The sequence below is a fragment of the Gallinula chloropus genome (genome assembly GCF_964237585.1).
Source record: "Gallinula chloropus genome assembly, chromosome: 2".
Classification (NCBI taxonomy): domain Eukaryota; kingdom Metazoa; phylum Chordata; class Aves; order Gruiformes; family Rallidae; genus Gallinula; species Gallinula chloropus.
In genome coordinates, this window is record NC_140086.1 from 144,404,229 (window position 1) to 144,424,592 (window position 20,364).

A 20,364-nucleotide genomic window follows, 5' to 3' on the forward strand; every position below is an offset into this window, starting at 1 on the left:
CAAATTTTATTTAATTAAATATGAATTTGTTTTCTTAGAAAATTATAATCTCAGCAATGGGAGTTATAACCTGTCTATCCAAAAGATTGTAGAAATCCTGTAAATTAAGGAACTAGCAAGTTCATTGTGCCTTGTTTTGGCCAGCAAGTCCATAGTCACAATTCTGAACATCTTTTTAATGATAGGTGAATGCTGTCAACAGCTACTTTTCATGCTGGGAGGAATAGATTTGTTATTGGCTACTTTCACACTCAGCACTAATGTCATCCATATGCTGCTTAGCAAAAGAATGGTGCGTTTGTGTGGCAGTTCTCTTCCATGGCTTAAGCGAATCAATTCAGTAATGAATTCAGTTTATAACTCTATCTCTGTTGGGGCATCAGAGCATGTCTATTCAGAACCGCGTTTTACTCTTTCTCCTATTTTACCATCTCACTGTCTTTGTTGCAGGGTATATCTGGATAACTGCACCTGGTGCTTGCTTATATTGATAAGGATAATTACATGCTGCACATGTGCAATAAGCTATTTAAAAGCAAATTGTAGTTTATTTATTTTTTTTTATTTTAATATAATCTAATGCTGACTTCTTATTAAGCTGCATATGCACTATTTAAAGTTGAACTTTTAAATTGTTATAATTAATAAAACAAAAGAAGATATAACCAGGCAACCCCAGTAGAGTACAAAAACAATTTTTTCCCCACTGAGGTAAATAAAAATAATGAAAACAAGTTTAAGAACATTTTTCTCAAAGAATCACCTATTTTGAGACAAATGTGGCTCCCTTAGAGAGGATTAGATTTTGTAGTGTGTACTTCAGTCATGAAAGAATAATTGGAATTTAAGGTTGCTGGGACTTGATTATATTCAGTTTGATTCTTAGCTGAAAAGAAAGATATCTTCAGATCTGGAAGTTCTGGAACATTGACTCATTTTTGTATGTTTGAAATCAGATTTTTAGTATTCTTTCTGTAAAGTCAGGATTTGATGTACTGTTATATTCTCTATCACTAACATTCTTTGTTGAATATTTTACTGCAGGATTTTCAAAGCCGTGCTGCAGTTCGTGCACTGAATGCAATTCCACCCTTGCTGGCACTACTGAAATCTGAATACCCAGTTATTCAATTGTTGGCCCTTAAAACCTTAGAAGTAATTAGCAAAGACAGAGAAACCAGGATCATACTGGGGGAAAATAATGGATTAGATTGCCTTCTGAAGATAATGGAAACCAAAGTACAGTTTACTTGCCTTAAAAGTTGTTTTTTTTTTCTGCTTGATGCTAATGTTTGTATGACTAATGAGGAATACTACTCATGTTCTGGAAGATAAAAGAAGAAAGATCTTGAAGCCAACTATGGTAGAAATAGGATAAGCTACCATACCTGGCTTATGAGGAAAGGGAGCAAAAAGATTTTGAATGGGTTTTTTTTTTTGTTTTATTGCTATTAGCAATACTGTTTTGCATTTACTGTCCACTTCCCAAGCTGTTGTAAATATCAGAAAAAAAATCACCATATAGCTTTTTATGTCATGTTTTCCCCAAATTTGTGATTGTGCACTGAACTCTGGTGCTGGTTCCTAGTTTGATTTTTTTTTTTTCTTTTTCTGGATTTACTTTGATATCAATAGCCTTAAATATAATTTACAACCTTGGAAATGTCATTGTTTATGTTATTATGAGACTCAATGCTTCTTGAGTTCAGATGTCACCATGGGAAATGTAATGCATAGAGGAATTTGTGAAGGTTTTGAAATTTTATGATGACAGGTCCTCTCTGAATACCTGCCTTGCCCACATTGATATCAGTGAGAGGCTTTTGGGTTTTTAACTGGTATTGTTGTATCCTAAGGCCCATCATAGAAGCTATACAAAAAATAGGAGTACAAGAAGATGTACTTTGCAGTATAAATAAACTGCAAAAAAAAGTTATTACAATTAAAAAGTTAAAAGCCAAAGATACTTTAATCTTATTTGAGGGTTATTTGTTTATTTGTTTGGGTTTTTTTCCTTATTAGGAATTCAGCGATCTACATGTGGAAGCTCTTGCTGTGTTGGGAAATTGTCTGGAAGATGTGCATACTCTGCAGATGATTCAGCAGACAGGAGGCCTTAAAAAACTACTTTCATTTGTAGGAGTCTCTACAGTTCCTGATATTCAGAAGAATGCAGCGAAGGCAATTACCAAAGCAGCTGCTGACTGTATGTGACTTTTTAAAAATCCATGCACTTGAATTTGATTATAAAGTAAATTTTCACCCAGATTGAGGCCATTTTATCTGGTTGAGGGTAGTGCTTGTGCTGAGCAAAACACTGGGAAGCATGACTTAAAGGGATGAATCTTGGCAATCAGGAGCAATTGGATGCTGGGTATATAACCATACAGAAATATATTCTTGCAAAATGCTATCCTCAGAAAGGAGAGTGGAGGTCTGAAAATATGATCTTCATCTTTAGTTTACAGATGCCAGGTAACTGCCATCTTAAACCACTTCCACTGGCACTATTTCTCATCAGTATCAGTTAGGGCTTAATCACAAGCTTACTTGCTTTTGCATACAACTGCTTGTCTGTATGTCAGGCAATTTCAAATAGAAATTCCTCTAACGGGGACATGGAAAAAAGCCTTTCAAATGGCTTGCAGATTAATATTCCCAATGGAGTTAAGTAGTTTCATTATCATCTTCTTATAATTATTCATCCTATAGTTCTTTCTTATATGCTTTTCTTTAATTCACCAAGGAATTCTGAATTAGGATGAATTAGGATGCTCTTTAAATAAATCTACATTTGAAATTCCTTCCATAGATTCGTTTCTGAGTTGCAACATAGGCCTAGTAGTACTATATGCTGAAATGCCATGTAAGAAATAACATACTTCTGTCTATAGATTTTAATCCTGTCAAGGGATGTTGATGACAGTAACTATGACAGTAGTGTTTAAATATTTCATTCATGTTTCTATCATCTCAGGGTTGAATCATGGCTTTGATTTATGTGTATTTTACAAATAAGCTATCTAATTTAATATGTGGCTAAAATAATCTCTCCTTTCTACAGTATTTCAGACCTCCTTTATTCTCTCACTATCTTATCTTTCCCATTCTTTTCTCACCTTCCCTAGTTTGACATCCTGAATATTTGTAATTATTTGGATTGCAAATGATACATGAAAAGAGTGAAATTTACCTTTCCTAGTATTCTGTGGGTCTCTGTATCCTTTTATCATTATCTTTTGGAAGCTTTGCAAGTCACTGAAAATTATTTTCATTAATATTCAGGTATCAAAGATAGAAAGGGGCTTTCTTATACCTGTACTTTCTTTGTCTGTTTTCCTGTATTGTTATTTTATTATGCTGCTTAGGACTGTCAGTATCATTTTTATAGTCTTGTGACAGGCTAGTAAGTAGTATGCTAAGCAGATTTATATTTGCTCCTACTACTTTCTACTGTGTCTTACTCCTTTTTCATATTTATTTTCAAATAGGCATAGCCGCCTTTTTCTCTTTCACGCCTTTTTCAGTTTCTGTGGCCTAATATTTTAGCAGCTGTTAGTAGCAGCATGTCTGAGCACAACGTTTTTAAAACACGGTAGCAAGAGCTACACATAATATATTACAGTACTGCCTGTGATCTTATATCATGGGATGTTACCGTCAGTGAAGATGCATCTTCTTGTCATACTTCTTTACAAATGGAGTCAATGTGGTTTCATTATAAAGGTTTGCTCTCTTCTTCAGCCTATGACAGTTGGTATGGATGCAGCAAGCTGGGAAAATAGATCAAAAGAAGATTTAAAATACTTGCTTCCAAGCTGTAGAATTTTGATGACAACCGGTTAGACAAAGGGCAACATGTTGTACTGACGCAGTGGAAAGTGTAGTCCAGTAAACTTGCTTCTCAGCATGGCACCCAGGAGTGCTGGATTTATTTCAGATACATAGAGCTACTGGTCTAAAGTCAGCCCTCCAGCAGAAAGAAAAGCGTCATTAGGGCCATTAGAAGAAATATTCCAATTGCAAAAAGAAACAAAATTTTGCAGTTCTTGTTTGGTTATTTGTATCCCAGTTGTAAATATACTAAAGAGCCTATCCAAACTGCAGTGCTGATGTATACCATACTAAAACTTGCCTGGATGTAAATACAATATAATACAACCCAGTTTTAAGGTTTTAGGGATTTTTTTTCATTACATTTGCAGTAGCTGTACAGGAGCGCACATTCTTCAGGTTTGATAATCGTGGATGTATTTCACAAAAATTTCCTGCATACTTGAGAAAAAATCACTTTTCATTGAAATGAAAAACTTCTCCTGTGATAGAGCATGTATCTATCTGTTGTAATCCTGGCAGCTGAGTATACAGCAGCGTCTGGTTTTGAAATTATTATTGGTGGCAGATGGAATTTAGTTTTGTTTTTTTCCTGATAGATATGATCATAGCAAACAGTTTTAGTTCATGCCCCTTCCAGCCTTTTGGAAAGGGACTCTTGTATGTTTTTGTTGTTGTTATAAGATAGATACATCTCTTAAAAGCTGTTGTCAATCTCAGAATAAATTTCATAGTACAAATATTACATTCAATTTTAAATAGCATCTTTAGGATGCTTCTCTGTTTAAGTAAGTTAAAATTGATCATATATTTAGACATAATCATTACCCTTTTGCCCTTGAAAATTTGTTTTGTCCTGTAACATAATTTGATTTAAATATATTAATTCATCAGTGGTTGTATTTTGTATGCTCAGAATTACAATGGTGAGTTTTACTGCAATTCCCCCCCTGCCCACCAAATAATGCAGTCATTTCAGAATGCAAAAAATAATACTATAAATATTGAATATCTACAGGTGGATTATCTGGACTGTTGATAAACGAGGGCTCAGCTTCCCCTGATGGTGCCAGACACACCAACAACAAAATGCTATGAAGTGTGTAGAGAGAAAGGGATAATCACGTTCACTCAAGTTGGGCCTCGCTCTGCCAAACTTCTGTTTTGACTCACCCTGTTCATTACTTTATCTAAATATAAATCCTTTCGAAGGGGATGCTAAAAATGCTCTGTAGCCTGATTAGCACATGTTTTTATCATAATACAGGGTGTTTTTTATCTGAGCTATCAATTCAAGATCAATGAGCAGTCATGATATTTAACTTTTTGATTTTTCACTTGAAATTCATGTAAATAGTTCCATAAGGTGATAACAGTGAGCTGAGTAGGTAATGGGTAGAACTGAGCATGATTTTAAGGCAAGAAAGGGAAACAGGAAAATGTATTGAAAAAAAGGTTGGCTCATGATGGAGTTGATATATGAAAAACTGGACAGAAGTGTTAGTGCTCCAGACTCTCCTAGCTGTGTGTGTCTGAGCATTTAACTTGTAAATCAGTGTATTCATATTACTTAGGGGCCAAGAAATTAATCTCTGTAAATATGGTATTGGCACTGACATGAGAAGTGCTTAACTACAAAGGATGCTTTTCAATTTTACATTCTTTCTATTCTATAGTAAAAAACAAAGGGAAAAAATCTCATACAAAGGAGTCCAGTGGAAAATAATCATCCCATAAATAGAATTGTCACCTGGATCTTAAAATATTAATCAATTTTCTCCATCTGTCTAGTTAGCTAAATATAGAAGCATACTGTTTACTGTAAATTCAAATCCAAAATCTGTTTTTCCACATTATTTGGTTGAAAATATTTTAAATCACTATTTTCAGTCATTTAAATGAATTATTATTGTTACTATTGTTGCTATTATTATTTTCACATAGGCATAAAGTATCTTTACAGTGAAATGCTTACCCATCATCAAAACTGCTATTAAAATCAAGAAAAGTTTTTAAGAGTCTGTATACTAATAGGTAACTTGCCGTATAAGAAGCAAATTACTGAGGCTCAAAGACCCTCTAGAGATCATTATTAGGGATTATGGACTATTTTGGCAAGCAGCAGGCCAGCGGCATACTTGATGACTTGTAAAAGGTGGTCTGTAATCCCAGTTAAAGCCTTCTCTTGAGAACTGGCTGATATGCATCAAGGTTGTGGTCAAGGTTCTGCTGACACTTAAAAACCTCCCTGTTTTATTTGTTGCAACTTTTGCTTTATGGTTTCAGTTATGTATCTGTCCTGATTTGGGCTGGGATAATTTTCTTCCTAGCAGGTGATGTAGTAGTGTGTTTTGGATTTAGTTTGGAAATAATGTTGATAACGTACTGATGGTTTAGTTGTTGCTAAGCAGTGCTTAAAACTATGGCAAAGGACTTTTCGGTTTCCCAGGCCCTGCCAGCAATGAGGCATGAGCCTTCTGCAGGAAGTGACAAGAAGCCGGGAGGGGACACAGGCAGGACAGCTGACCCAAACTGGCCAAAGGGATAGTCCATACCATATATCATGCTCAGTATATAAGCTGGGGGAGGTTGGCTGGGAAGGGAAGTGACTCTGGAACCAGCTGGGCATCAGTCAGCATTTGGGAAGCAATTGTGCTGTGCATCACTCTCTTTATATTCTTTTGTCTAATTATTATTACTACTACTGTTGTTCCTCTCTTCTGGTTCTGTCCTATTAAACTGTTTTTATCTCCACCCACGAGTTTTACTTTTTCTCCTACATCCCACTGTGGGGGATGGGGATAGTAGGGTGAGTGAACAGCTATTGGTTGTTTTAGCTGCCTGTGGGGTTCAACTTTTTTTTATTCATGAGACAACAGTCAAAATAAGGGAATGATAGTTCAAAGCATTAATAAAATCTGGTAAAATTTCCGAGTGTGTTAAAGTACTACTGACTTCTCGTTTCCTGAATTTTTTTGAGACATTAAAAAAATTAGCATGTAGATATAACTTTAAGCATGTAATTAACTCATTATAAATTACACATATGGTTAAATGTCTATTGACCCTCCTAACTGTAGAGCCTCTATGCTGTCCAATTCATTTCTGGCTGAGAAAAAGTTTCACTCGGGGCTCTTTCTAGCAAACACCTGCACTTCTGATCTCATCCATTTTGGAATGAGTTTATTACTATAATTCTCAGGTGTCTGTAGATACTTTGTAGACTTTTATATGTGTGCTGAGGAAGGGAACATCTATGTCTGTCCTTAACTGCTGCAGGTTATTGCAGTGTAGGTCAGCAGTGAACCTGGTGCCAGCTAAATTCCCTGCAAAGTGTGCATTACTGAAGAACAGCAAGCTGCGCAGAATTTAAAATTCTTAAATTTTAAAATTTTAACACCTCTTGCCATTTTTACTCTTGTAATATGTTAACTGGCACTCCACCAAGTTCAATTGTACATTTGCTAGTATGTTCTTCAATATTATGCATTCAAACTTCGTTAGCATAAACTGAAGTGAGTGCGATCTTAAGTATGATCTGTTGAAGTGGAAAAGGTGTTTCCATCAAGCTAATATGCATTCTACAGTTTTAAGTCTTATAGAGAACAAATTTCACATTCTGTTGGGCTATATAGATTTAGACCTGTGTGTAATAGTCATCTTTTGGGCTTGATTCAGAATTCACTGAAGTCTAATGGGTTTTGGATCGGGTCCTTTGTGCACATTTCTTTATTGCTGGTGCCTCTGTTACAAAAATATTTCCATTTCCATGGTATCAAAAGCAAGTGTTATGTTGGAAACAACTGTGTGAAATCCAATTTGTGTCCTTTCACTGATTTGGAAAATGAATGCAGATTAATGCTATTGTTCTTTTTTGTTTAAAGCTGAAAATAGAAAAATCTTAAATGAGGAAGAGGTTGAGAAGTGTCTCATAAACCTTTTGGAAATTCATAATGATGGAGTTAAAGTTGCTGCTTCCCAAGCAATTTCTGCCATGTGTGAGAATTTAGCTAGCAAAAAGGCGCTTGGACTCCAGGGTAAGTAAAGTGGGGAGGGATGAAATGAAAAGCTGTGCTTTTCCTTCATAAGGAAGATATTATAATTGTTCAGACTGCCGTGGTTTATTTAAAGGTTCACATATACAATTATTTTGTTCAAAGGGATTCCCCAGCTAGTACAGTTGCTAAGCAGTGACAATGAAGAGGTAAAAGAAGCTGCAGTGACAGCATTAGCTAATTTGACAGCAGACAGTCCTAGTAATGCAAGGTGAGTCTGCAATAATTAAATTATCACTTGTGTTCAGATTAGTGTTTTAAATAATAATATACATTTTTGTTTTTAAAGAATACCTCATCTCGTTCTTATCCTACAAGGCAGGTCTGTGAATTTGACTGTAAGACTCCTTTTGGTGCTTATGAGTCATCTGGAATAGGTTGGATCTCATCAGTGTTACAAGAGTTATGCTATCTCTACTAACATTTGCTTTATCAAGGAAATGTATAAAGCAGATGTAATGAAAGCAGAGAGATAAATCATGTTTCGAAGAGAACATATGAAGAAAATATGCCTTGTAACCTAAGACATCGTGAGGCAATTTTGAAAAATCAAAATCAGTAAGGTATCCTTTAAAATTTGATGGTTCATGCAACTGACTGATTTAAACCTTTGAGGGAGACAGTACTCAGATATTCTGAATGTTTTCACTCTTTCACCTACCTTTATTGTTTCCCAAGTACTAGAGAATGCTTATAGTTCATTCTCTAAAAGAAAAAAGTATCCAGAATACCTAAGTAAAGGATGGTTAGTTGACTGTAAGTTCCAAAATAATTTTATCAACTAAATTCTTCTGTCAGTTGCAGAGTTCTGTTATTCAACTTCTACTAAAAGTTTTGTTCAAGGAAAAGAAACAGCGGTCTGACGTATATAAGCAATCACGTGTAACAAACCATAAAATAAAATTCCTTAAAAGTTTGCTGGAATACACTTGAGGAAGTTGTAATCCATTCACAGGCATTCTTTGAAGTGAACAAGTGAAGTAACTCACCAAATAAATTATTTGTTGCAATTTATTGATTCAGCTCTAATAGTCACCAGTATTCGCTTAATGTTACCAGATGGAACCATAATTTGACACAAGAGAATAATATTCTGTGCTCAGATTCACGTAGTAGATTTTTTTGTCTGATACTCTGCTCTCCTCGTGCATGACTCTTCAGTTGGTGTCAGTGGGAGTCATACACACATAAAAAGAGCACAGTACTGGAGTCTAGGGGTCAAACTTTCAGCTCCGCTACAGCTGTTTTTTGTAGTGCAGCCCTTTGAGGTTTCACATTGTGAAAAGGGAATCTCTGGAGAGCTTTGAGTTGGTATAGCAGCTTATGCCAACCCATTCAGAGTAGTTGGGGGTTTTTTTGCCAAGGAGATAGTCAGGATGTTGTTTTGCTCAACTGCTAGGATAATTCTATGAGACCTCAGGCAGGGAAATAGCTGTGTCTGTTCCTCTGCATTATAGTGGAGTCCGTATTTGTTGCTTGCTGGGCAGAGTCAGGAAACTGTAAAGGTGGCTTATATATACTTCCGTCTCTTTGCAAATCAGCTCCAAGTACAATAAGGAAGCACCAGGTAATCTAATCACAGGTCTTCTGTGAAAATCAGGAAGCAATAATTTACATTAAATATGTATATTGGATGAATGCCATGTGGCTATATAATTACTTCAAAGGTTTGTTTCTAAATCAAAACCATTAATAAGCCATAGCAGGGTCCAAGTGTGACTAGGATCTATAAATGAATATATAGAGTTGAACCCTCAGCTGATACAAATTGGTGTAGTTCCAACTCACTGACTATCTGGCCCATATTTATTTTACATTCACATAATGGGAAAAAAAATTGTTTGGAGAAAATGCATTCCAGATTGAGTTACCATAATCAGGTTTCATTCAGGAATATTTTGTATGTGTGTCTGGTAAACCACCGAAAATAAGTGTATATATAATGAAGATGCTGGTATACTTTTGTAATGATGTGACTTTGCTGTCTAATTATGTTGACAGTATTCTGGTCCCAAATGAGACTTAATGAAACTAGCGTCCTTTTATTGGTTATATATTAGATTTTTATAGTAGCAGGTAGACCTTATGTGGCAAGAACAAAATGGCTACAGTAAAGGGAAAGACCATTTATTATATGGGTTTTAACTTTTTGCCAGTCAGCCAAAAATTCATCTTAATTCATATACTTGTTCTGCCGTATTTCATTTCAGGAGCATTTTTGCATGTACTATATTGATTGAAGGATGTTTGCCTTGCCCTTTCATTTTGTACAGTATATATTACAGAATGTAAACAGAGTACAAGACACTGCTATTTTTGCTGGAGATGTGTTGTTAGGAATATTTGGTCAAGAAAAGTCTGCTTTTCATATAATACGGGGAAAAAATTACAAGTTAAAACAAACTAATTAAAGCTTCTACAATAGCTGGCTTGTAAGGATTAAGTCTTCCATTGATTAATAACGCAAGAAAGGCATAGGCAATGGGCAATACTACCCCCCACTAATGTATATTAACCTTGACCTTTAGGTGCTTCCCCACAGCAATGAAAGGCTAGTTCTATACCCCTACCCAATCAATCCTTTGTTTCTTGACTGAGACAGCTAATAAAGGTGTCAAATATGGTGGAGGTTTTGTAATTAGAACACCTGTTCACGATGAACGGGACAGAGACCAGCTTGTCATTTCACACAAGTCCCCAAGCAACCATGATTTGGCAAAAATAAATAAATGAATGAATGACTCTGGGCCCTGTAGTGTTTTAACCAAAGAACTAGAGCAGAAGAGAACACAAGTCCCTGCTGACAGCTTGGGTTTTTGGGTTTATTGGAGAACATAGATTTACAATATGATCTCTACCAGAACACATAAAAATTAGTGTAACTACACTCTAATTATTTTTAAGCTTTTTCTACAGAGCTGATGTTATCTCATGTTTCAGTAGCACATGGAAAAATGTACGGTGATCAAATGTCTCTCAGAGATTGACACCCCCAGATGATGCTTTTATGAGAATTTTATCATAAAGTAATGACAGAATTTTAATGTTGATCATTAATTCTTTCTAAATTTGTTAATGCTAAATCAAAATAAAATTGCAAAGTATACTGCAATTTAAAATACCATGTACTTATTTTAATGTACCTTACAGAAATGATGTTGTGGTTGCTATGTGTGTAGCTCTGAGGTCATCCTTGATATACCCATCAGAATTTGTTTCTTTGGGTCTGCTGTTGGGGAGAATTATCTTCAGCTGGGTATTTGCATCCCTTTCACATTTTTTAATCCACCACACTAACTTGCTTTATTGAAAATTGTATACAGCTATTTGGACAGCGGAATGCCATTTTAAAGAATCTGTGAAATCTATCTATTTTTGATGTGTCCAAGCGTCAGGAAATGTAGGCAGAGTCACTTCAATAATGGATATTATGCACAAATTGAAAAATTACAAACAAAGAAACAGCAGTGCCATCTATTGGGCAGAAAAATAAATTACTCTGTGCTATCCAGTTAGGTACAGAACATTTTACTTCAACCCCTGCCTATTTTTTCCATTTAAAGTATAATCAATTATTTTCACTTATTTAGGATGAGACCATAATATTAAATCTAAATACACTATTAGTTAGAAGTTACACATAGAACTAAGATTTCAAATTTTACCAGTTAGTCAGCATTCATTGGACCAGCTCTTTTCCTCAGTATTGTCGTAGTACAAATGCCATTTCTAATAGCTGTCTTCATAAATCTGGCAATGTCTGAATTCTGGGCAGCTAATGGAGTTACCACTAAAGAAAAACATATGCTCTAAAATTTAGAGCTTTGTACTGGACATGAAAACTAATTAACAGCCTCCATAATATTTGTCTTAAATTGTTTATTTTAAGTGCAAAATTTATAGCATTCAGTTAGTTTGGTCTGGGGGAAGAAGGAAAGGGATGGCTTTTATTCAGCTGTACTAAAGGCTGCAGGAAATTGTGGTACACGACAGACTTATGATCTGGCAGAATATTTCTCCTGGGGTTTATAATTAGTGTCATGTTACATATTTCTAAGTATTATGTCTCGGTTCAAGATTGTAAAATGTCACGCTAAAAATTGCAAAGCCAGCAAGCTTGATATTATTTTATTTTCTACTTCTTGAACTCTTCACAGGAATCAGGGGACGTATTTACATTAGCAAAATTATGTCCATATAGGTAGTTACATGCAGTATCACAGCATCTAACTGTGTGCTTTCTGCTATGTATCGAGACTTTCAAGATTTGGGAGTAGGTTGGGGATAGGAAGGAAGGTAGTTTGGGAACTCACTGGTTACCAGCAGTGTCCAGTGAGGAGAAAGTGAGTTGTTCCCTTGACTTCAGTGGTCTTACATCTATTCTAAACTGGAATTCATACACTGATCTAATGACCAAAAATACATCCTCAGCCTATTCCATGTGGATAATGCTCACCTGTACTGAGAGTTTCTCGCTGCCTTAATTGGAGATTTTCAGCATTCACAACAGATTTTTATTGTTTTTGAGATGGGTATGGTTGTCAAAGAATAAATGTCAAAAATGTCCAGTTTTACATTTCAAATTTTACTGCTATCATGAGGAAGTAATGATTGTTACAATTAGGCAGTAATATCACTAGGTAGTAATCTTCTCCATTAGAAAATGAGAAACTTAAACATAGCTTGTAATTTTCGAGACTGTAGATGGAACCTAATTCACATAAATGGATCAATATTGAAGCATGGCTATTATGTAAGAAAATGCATTTGCATGAATATGTGTTAATTTATAAGAACAGGAATAAAAAAAATCTACTATATGGGAGCTACACTTAAAACCAGAAATAGGTAATAATCCAATGTATAGGTTTTTGGGGTTTTTATGGTTTAATAATTTTTTTCTAACACATTAAGTTTGTATTTCTGAAGGAGGGAACCAACAATAGAGTGCCAGTGGCTGTATTGTTAAAGGTAATATGTTTTAATACTGACCCCTAGTGACAGAAATCCGGGTTTGAGCTACTGAGCTGTAAGGGAAAGGGACTTGTTTTTCGTGGTTTGTGTTGTTATTTTCTACATTAGTGCCTATTCTGCCGAGCTCTGTGCAAATACAGTTAACTTGAGTCATGAACGGGTTCCTCTTTTCCATCTTTTGCTGTATATCCACAGTGTGAAGAATGCTTCTAAAGAGAAAAGACATGGTCGTTACCCAAGACCTCACAAGCTTTCTGTACCAGTTACGTACTGACATCCATTGCAAAGTGCAAAATGCTTTATGGTAAATTTCTCCCTTGGCAGAAAAGCTGAATCAAGGTCTAATGCCAGGATGTCATTCAAAAGTGGGTTTGCACTATGACTTTAACATCACATCAGATGACTGATGGACGGTACCCTAAATTAAACTGCACTGACAGGTGCAAAATGTTTCACCCCAGCAGCTCTGGGTTTTCTCTCAGGTTTGTGAAGATGTGGCTAAGGAAAGGTCCCCTTATAGACTCTGACACTCTAACTATGTGTTCTTGGCAGTATAGCTGCTCTTTCACAAAACATTTTATTATATATTTCCCTGTTTGTCAGGGATTATACAGATCTCATGTCACAGCATCCTACAGTGCATGAGAACCTAAATATAGTCTAAAAAGTTTCAGATAGAAAGCAGAACACTCCTAAATTGTGCTAATGGTAACTCTATAGAAATCTGTGCCCCTAACAGATATAACAAAATCTTTTGGGCTGTTTGTACTCTACTACCTTCAAAGACTCATCTTACCCCATGGAAGGCTGGAATTTCAGTCAGAGCATGTGTCTTGTCACCTGTAACTTCCCATGGTAGATTTCTGAGGGATCAGGTGAGACTTTTTGCTCCTGGCTGGAGACTTCTAAGCCTGAGAGAGAAAACTGTGGTTATATAGTGGCACAAAGATTTCCCTTGAGTATGTATCCCTGTGGTGACGTTCAGTGATTCCCACTGAGGTGAATTATACTTTTAATGAATTAAAAAGTGAAAAGGATTATTTTATACTTGAGTAAATTTCAGCAAAACGTATTTGAGGTCTTACATATTTTCTTTGTAGCATATTTCTAAACTAAATACAAATTACTTAAGTGTATGTTTTAGCTTACTTTAGTATAGCATGAAGATATTTTTGAAGTGGATATAAGGGAATTCAGGTTTATAGCTGATCATGCAAAATTCGTTCTGCCCTGCTGTGAATTTAACCTGGGCACTGACAGTGGCATATAGTCTAATTGGACTGTCATATACAGGGGGAAAAAATAAGCTTTCACAAGTAATTTTAAACCTCTTGACTTGCAGCTTCAGTAATTTTATCTTAATGTTGTAGTGAATGTGTACGTTGTTAAAGATATCATTGTAAGAGAGAAAAATTAAAGCATAAGGATCTCCACTTTGAATCTTCATATGAGCTTGAACCTTTAGCAAGAGAGAACAAATTGCTGCTGCTTGAGATAAGTTCACAGTTCTCTAGAAAAAAAAATATCCAGAAGTGAAAGATGGGGTCCAGTTTCAGTCAGAGAGGTATCTGTGAAGAGACTGACAAGGCATAGCATTTTTTGTCCTTCCTCAGCTGGTGCTTCCAAAGATGAAGAGGAACCACCATCTCCACAGTCCCTGTGTGCAGATGAGTTGTTGTAGGGACCCTGCATTGACTCTTTTTTGCCTTCCCTTACACCTCTGTGAAGGCTGCTCTGGCAGCTCCTGAATGTTCCCTGTTAATGTTGCTTTTGTAACAGTGTGGATTCCAGACTCTAAACTCCGTGCTGAGTTACTGATTTTTTGCATTCACTCCTCCTTGGATCAGAAAAAAAGAGAGGATGGCAGTGTCTTTTTCATGAGCTTATCCTGGCTGAAGATATATGGGATCTTTAAATATCAAAAAGACTTTCTATTGCTGATTTCAAGCGTTTCTACTAATGGTGGAAGTATCTGAAGTTCTTCATAAAGGTTGCAGATAACATTATAATTGAAAGGCTCAGATATCATGGATAAATAGTTCATTACCAGTGCTTCTGTAATATTTTAAATTAGATATACTACAGTTTGAGAGCAGAGCACTTTGTAACTCTGTCAGATGAGTTCAGTGACAGACATTAGAAAAATTTCTGTGATTCTCTAAATAAGAGTCAGATATTACAGTCTTTGCTAACCCAGAGAGTTTAAGATTTTATTGCTTCCAGACCGTGAGGTTTATTGAGTTTTGGGTTTGTTGATGATTAACAAGGTGCTTGTCATTAAAAAATAGGAATAGAGGGTTCAGTTCCAGAAATGAAAAATGAATGTGGTTTGTTGATATCATCAATATTTTAATTGTAGTACAATGGGGACCCAAATTGTAGATAAAAGTCTCTTGTGCTAGATTCCCTTACTCAGAATAAAAATACAGACATAACTATATGTAAAGAGAACGGAAGTAATTTTAATCTTTAGGTAAAATACAACTACCTATATGCAACAGTCAATTGCTTTTGAAAATTAAATCTCCAAGTGAAATTTTTGGTAAATGCAGAGGATGTGATTATTCTGATGGCATAGCAAGGCAAATGAAGAATGAGAATACATTTAGGGGATAAAAAGGAGTCTCTATTGAGGTTTTTCAAACTTCTGGTTTCTCAGTCAGAAATGATGTAATAGAGCTGGGTCAGAAATGTCTTCTGTGGAAAAGTGATGCGATTTAACACAGATAGTTGATTTTAAAATATGTGTGTGTAATTAGATGCATAATTCTTATGCATAATTTACATGCAATTATGTATGAAAATGAGATATGCACAGGCATAAATGGCTAGCTAAGCACCTCACACACAATCACAGTAATTTTGCACAGAAATTAAACATGTAGTTGCAAATACATTTGGAAGATGAAGTCCATAAGGAGTCCAATGGCCTTTGTGAAGAGGAAATTTTTGGTTTTTTCCTGAGAAGAAATTGTGCTGAATCCTCAGTCAGAATGGGGGCAGTAAACAGCATAGACATGAGTAAAAATATAATTTAATATAAACCTGCTTGTGTTCAGTTGTGGTAGAAGAAACAAAACCTGGCATACTTGATCATTTTTATTAAGTCAGTTAAGCACAACCCAGAGTAAACACTGGTGTAAAGTTGCACCGCTGCTCTTCCCCTCTCCCCCCTGCATGGAAGGCTGCTTAGGGGAAGGGGTTTGAGGGCAGTGGTTTCTATCAGCTCTTTGAACACCGGTAGTTGCTTCTTCCATCCTGCTGAACTTTCTCTGCAGGAGGAAAACCTGACTGGACCATTCCCTGTGCACTAAGTAAATAATCTGTTACCTCTCTTGCCATGGCTAGGAGGCTTGGTCAGGGAACAAAGCTATCATGCTTGATGTGATGCCAACAAAGAGGGGGTCCTTGCCCCAGACAGCTTACATTCCTAAAAATAATTAAAAACCAAAACCCAAACCAGCACCACAGAGCTTTGGTCCAATTTTTACTGATGATTGTTTTCACAACACTCTACCAATGTCTGAGCTTTCCTGTTACACCCCAGACAACCGAATCAACTAAACATTCATCTCAGTGCAATTCATGTGCATCTCCAAAGTAACTTTTTAAACAAAGTTTATATTGCAAAACTTTTAGTACTGGTTTTGTCAGCTTTTAATTTTTTTATTTTTAGTAAAAATAATATAGAAAACATTTTTCTCATACTCTTAACATTTATTCTTTGAGTTCTGAGTGATTTTTAGAGCATTTTCAAGAAATATCTTGATTAGATATTAGAAAGTATGTTTTAAATTAATATTTTAAATTAAACATTTATTATCTAACCTTAGAAACCTTGCCTTTCCAGTGCCACTTGAGAAAAAAAATATTTTAGCTATTCTTAAATGCAGTCATTTTAATTCAACTGTAATCAGAATTTTATTGTTTAACTACAGGGCGTGGTTAATGTCATTAGGGTACCTGAATCATCTATACCCTGGTTAAGGTACATACCTAATCCTGTTATGGGAGGCACTCTAATGATCATAACCATATGCTTATAACTTGTAACATTTGAGTGATTCTCACTTTGAGCTGTGTACCTTCTGCATCTATCTTGTCTGGGTTTTCTTGTTTGTTTGTGATTCAGATAGCTTTCACTATTCACAAAACCCATGGTGATACTGCAAATGCAACATCCTGTCTCCCTGCCCCCATCATTGTTTTCCTTTTCCCTAATCTTTTCTCTCTGTGATTAGGAAAGTTGATGTATTTTCAATCTTTACACAACACGGAGGACAAAGAGCTGTGGATTTATGTATTTTATCCCTTTCCTACATCAAAAAGTATATATTTTTCTTCAGGTAAGCCAAGGCTCCCTTATTCCTTGATGATTGAAGCCCTACAGTGGAAGCACTGATGAAGTAGGGAGCATTCATCTCAGTAGAACATGTTTAGAGCAGAACCTGTTCCAGAGGCAGGGAGAGAGGCTCTACATTAACCTGCATTATGCAAAGACAGTGCTGGTAAAAGCTTTTTCCTCTGACTTTTTTTCTTGTAAGAAAAAAATCATGCAGTGCATATCTCTGTGCAAGATGGAAGGGAGCCAAGACTCCATACTTAGTGTTGCAGTATTTCAGCACCTTAAAAAATCAAGTGTATGTGTTCCTTCAGCTCCTTTTTAAGGTCAGGCATTGCTGTCTCTTTAGCAGCTGGGGCTCCATGGCCCAGGGTGGCAGCACTATTTCTGTGTTCTCTGAAGGGCCCTGGGGCAGGAGTTAGTTGAACGATGGATTCCTCTTTCTTCCTTCCTCCCTCATAACCTCTGCTGTCCGCATCTGTTATCAGGACACAGTGTTGTCCTCAGGTGGTCATGCCCTCTTAAAATCTTATTCTCGAAGGTATTGCTTACCTTCAACTCTCATTACCTGCTGTTGTTACTTCTAACATGAATTCTTTTTGCCTTGTGATCCATTGTGCTACTTGATTGAACTATATTCATGAAACCATGATTCAAAATGAATCTGCTCAGAAGTAGAACACAGGCTGGAAATAAATATGTATGATCTTCTAAATCAGTGGTTCTCAACCTTTTTGAAGTTGAGTGGCACTTGAGAAAATTGGCTGTGCTCTGTACCTCGCTGAGGTCAGCTCTGAACACACGAGGAGCTGTCACCTTGTTCTTTTGTTAAGTACTTGTGTACTCGCTGGCTTTATGGAAATTATAGTAAATCTGCTTCTAATGTGATTGGCTACATCTTTCAGTTCCATGTAACGTCCTGGAATCAGACTGTTAGGGACTAGATGTTTTTTAAGGTTTCCTTCAGGAGAGCACATGTGTTATTCAGAGTAGTATAGGAATTTTAAGTCCTATACTTACTGCAGAAGTATTGACTGTACTACACCTGTGAGATGTATTTCATGAGTAGCAGATCTGTCCCATAAATCTTGGAATTTCATTGTACAGGAAAAATTCATTGATTTTGGTTTTGTTTGGGTTCTTTTTTCCAGGAGAAGTTATGTGTGTATATACTGAATATTGCTGTAAGACTGATACATTATGGACATGCCTTATTGTGCATGGTTGTGTGCATGTATTCTGAGTCTCTCCTACATTTTGTCGGCATGGATGTAATGTTATTGCCACACCTGCTCTGAATGTGATGTTTTCTGGGAAATTTGTGGTCTGTGTGGTGTATAGCTGATCCTCACATGGCAGGATTTCTTCATAAATAGCAGGCTGGATGGAGCTACTGCACTTCTGAAGGTGAAAATTTGGATAAAATTTTCAGGTGGAAGAAGAGACAATATTAACCAATGGACCCAGAAATGCAAAATACACACACACCCCCAAAAAACCCAAGCCAACCATTTTCACTTCTTTATTTGGTCAAGGAGGGAAGGGAAGGAGGTACCCAGATAAGTGGAAATCCAGTTAATTGGAGACACTCTGAGAAGCGCAGTGCAGCGCATCTCAAAGCATGGGATTCACATCTGAATAGAGACTGAAGTCCTTGCATTAAAGCGCTGTCTGTGAGCTGCCACTGCCTTAGAGCTGAGGTACACGAGGATCACAGATCCCATCAGCCTCTGTATGCTCAGTGGTATCTGCATCTTCCTCTCTGAAAATGTGGTTTGGAGTTACTTGCACTAAGATCAGTTCACAGTATGATCTCTGTCATGTTGCCCATGTAATGGGGTTATAGAGCACAGGTTGGTGTGTGTTCTGCTTCCTGTCCTGTTTGCAGAAGAGAGTGACCGTCAGCATTCCCGAGGTTGGTTTGTTTGTTTTATCAGTGCCTTGACAGTTTTGGATAGCATTATTCATTCTTGTATATGTAATAATTATAAGCTTGTGTTTATTTTGTAACTGTGAAAGTTATCAACAGGTTGGTTAGATTTTTGGAAAGATGCTGTTATAGTAAAAGTAAGATTTTCACATCATTCTCTTATTGATTAGTTGGCAGAGATTTAGCAAAACTTTTAAAAAACATATGTATTTCTGTTGTTCAAGCATGTAGATATGCTTGAATAGAGGTGGGAGGGTTTGCTATACTTTGGATATAGACAAAATGTACTAAAAGAGGGTATAAAAAGCAGTTGCAATGAAAATTCAAATTGCCATCTGCATGTTTCCATTGCTAACAATATTGCCAACTTTTGTTTAACAAACAGATGAGCCTAATGTAAAATTACTAGGAGCAGATAGTAAATTGGACATATGCCTCAAATCATTTGATCAAATTATATATACAAACTCAGAAGGAAGACAGAAAGAAGAAAAAATACCACTGAAATGAGCATAAGATGGTATAGACAAAAGAAATAAGTTCCTGTTTAGTAGAGAGCAAAGTTCTGGTGAGAAAGTCATCAGATTAAGTTATGGAATATTTTACAGCATTTGGAGGACATAAATTACATTAGTATCAGTAGTAATGATAACAATCTTCCCTGATTTTATTTGCAAACAGGTTGTTTTGCAAGTCTAGCTCAGAACTGGACCACCCCAAGATACATCCCACCATGGCTGAGGGGCATCACCCTTAAGCTGGGGCTGCAGTGATCATCTGGGAGTAGAGGGAATATTTAAACTCATCTGTTGCTGATGGGCTAGCTGATGGGGAACCAGAGTCAGAGCCGTTTATGCTGATGTGCCTGTTGTACCCTGGTGTCTAAATCTGCTTGTTTAAAGCCAGCACAATAGTTCCTACATTGCACTGAACTGCACCACGTATACCTACTCTGCAAGAATAGCAGAAGCTATGTTTGTTCAATCACAGAAGCTTATGGAGGCAGAACAGAGAACAACAACATGATATTCTGTGCACCATAATCCTCATTAGAAATAGTGCTAGAATGCTCTACCGAAGCATTTGTCTGCAGCTAAAGATACAGAAATTCTGTGTCCCTGAAAAGGTGTGAGATTTCATTAACTTGTTTGAAACCTCAGAAAGAACCCACATTCTGGTAAGTTAGGGAATCCTGAAATTTGTGACCTGGTGTATCTGTTTAGTTTGTG

General features: G+C 36.3%; 1 protein-coding gene across 1 annotated transcript in view; it reads left to right on the forward strand.

Annotated features, from left to right (window-relative positions):
- Positions 1 to 20,364, forward strand: part of ARMC3 (armadillo repeat containing 3) — a gene marked incomplete at both ends in the record, with an annotated part of 47,936 nt that overhangs the window by 11,126 nt on the left and 16,446 nt on the right. The window contains 4 exons of the mRNA XM_084279960.1: positions 1,045 to 1,239; positions 2,023 to 2,206; positions 7,719 to 7,871; positions 7,995 to 8,100. Of these exons, the coding sequence (XP_084136086.1) occupies positions 1,045 to 1,239; positions 2,023 to 2,206; positions 7,719 to 7,871; positions 7,995 to 8,100 (638 nt within the window). The remainder of the gene's footprint in view (positions 1 to 1,044; positions 1,240 to 2,022; positions 2,207 to 7,718; positions 7,872 to 7,994; positions 8,101 to 20,364) is intronic.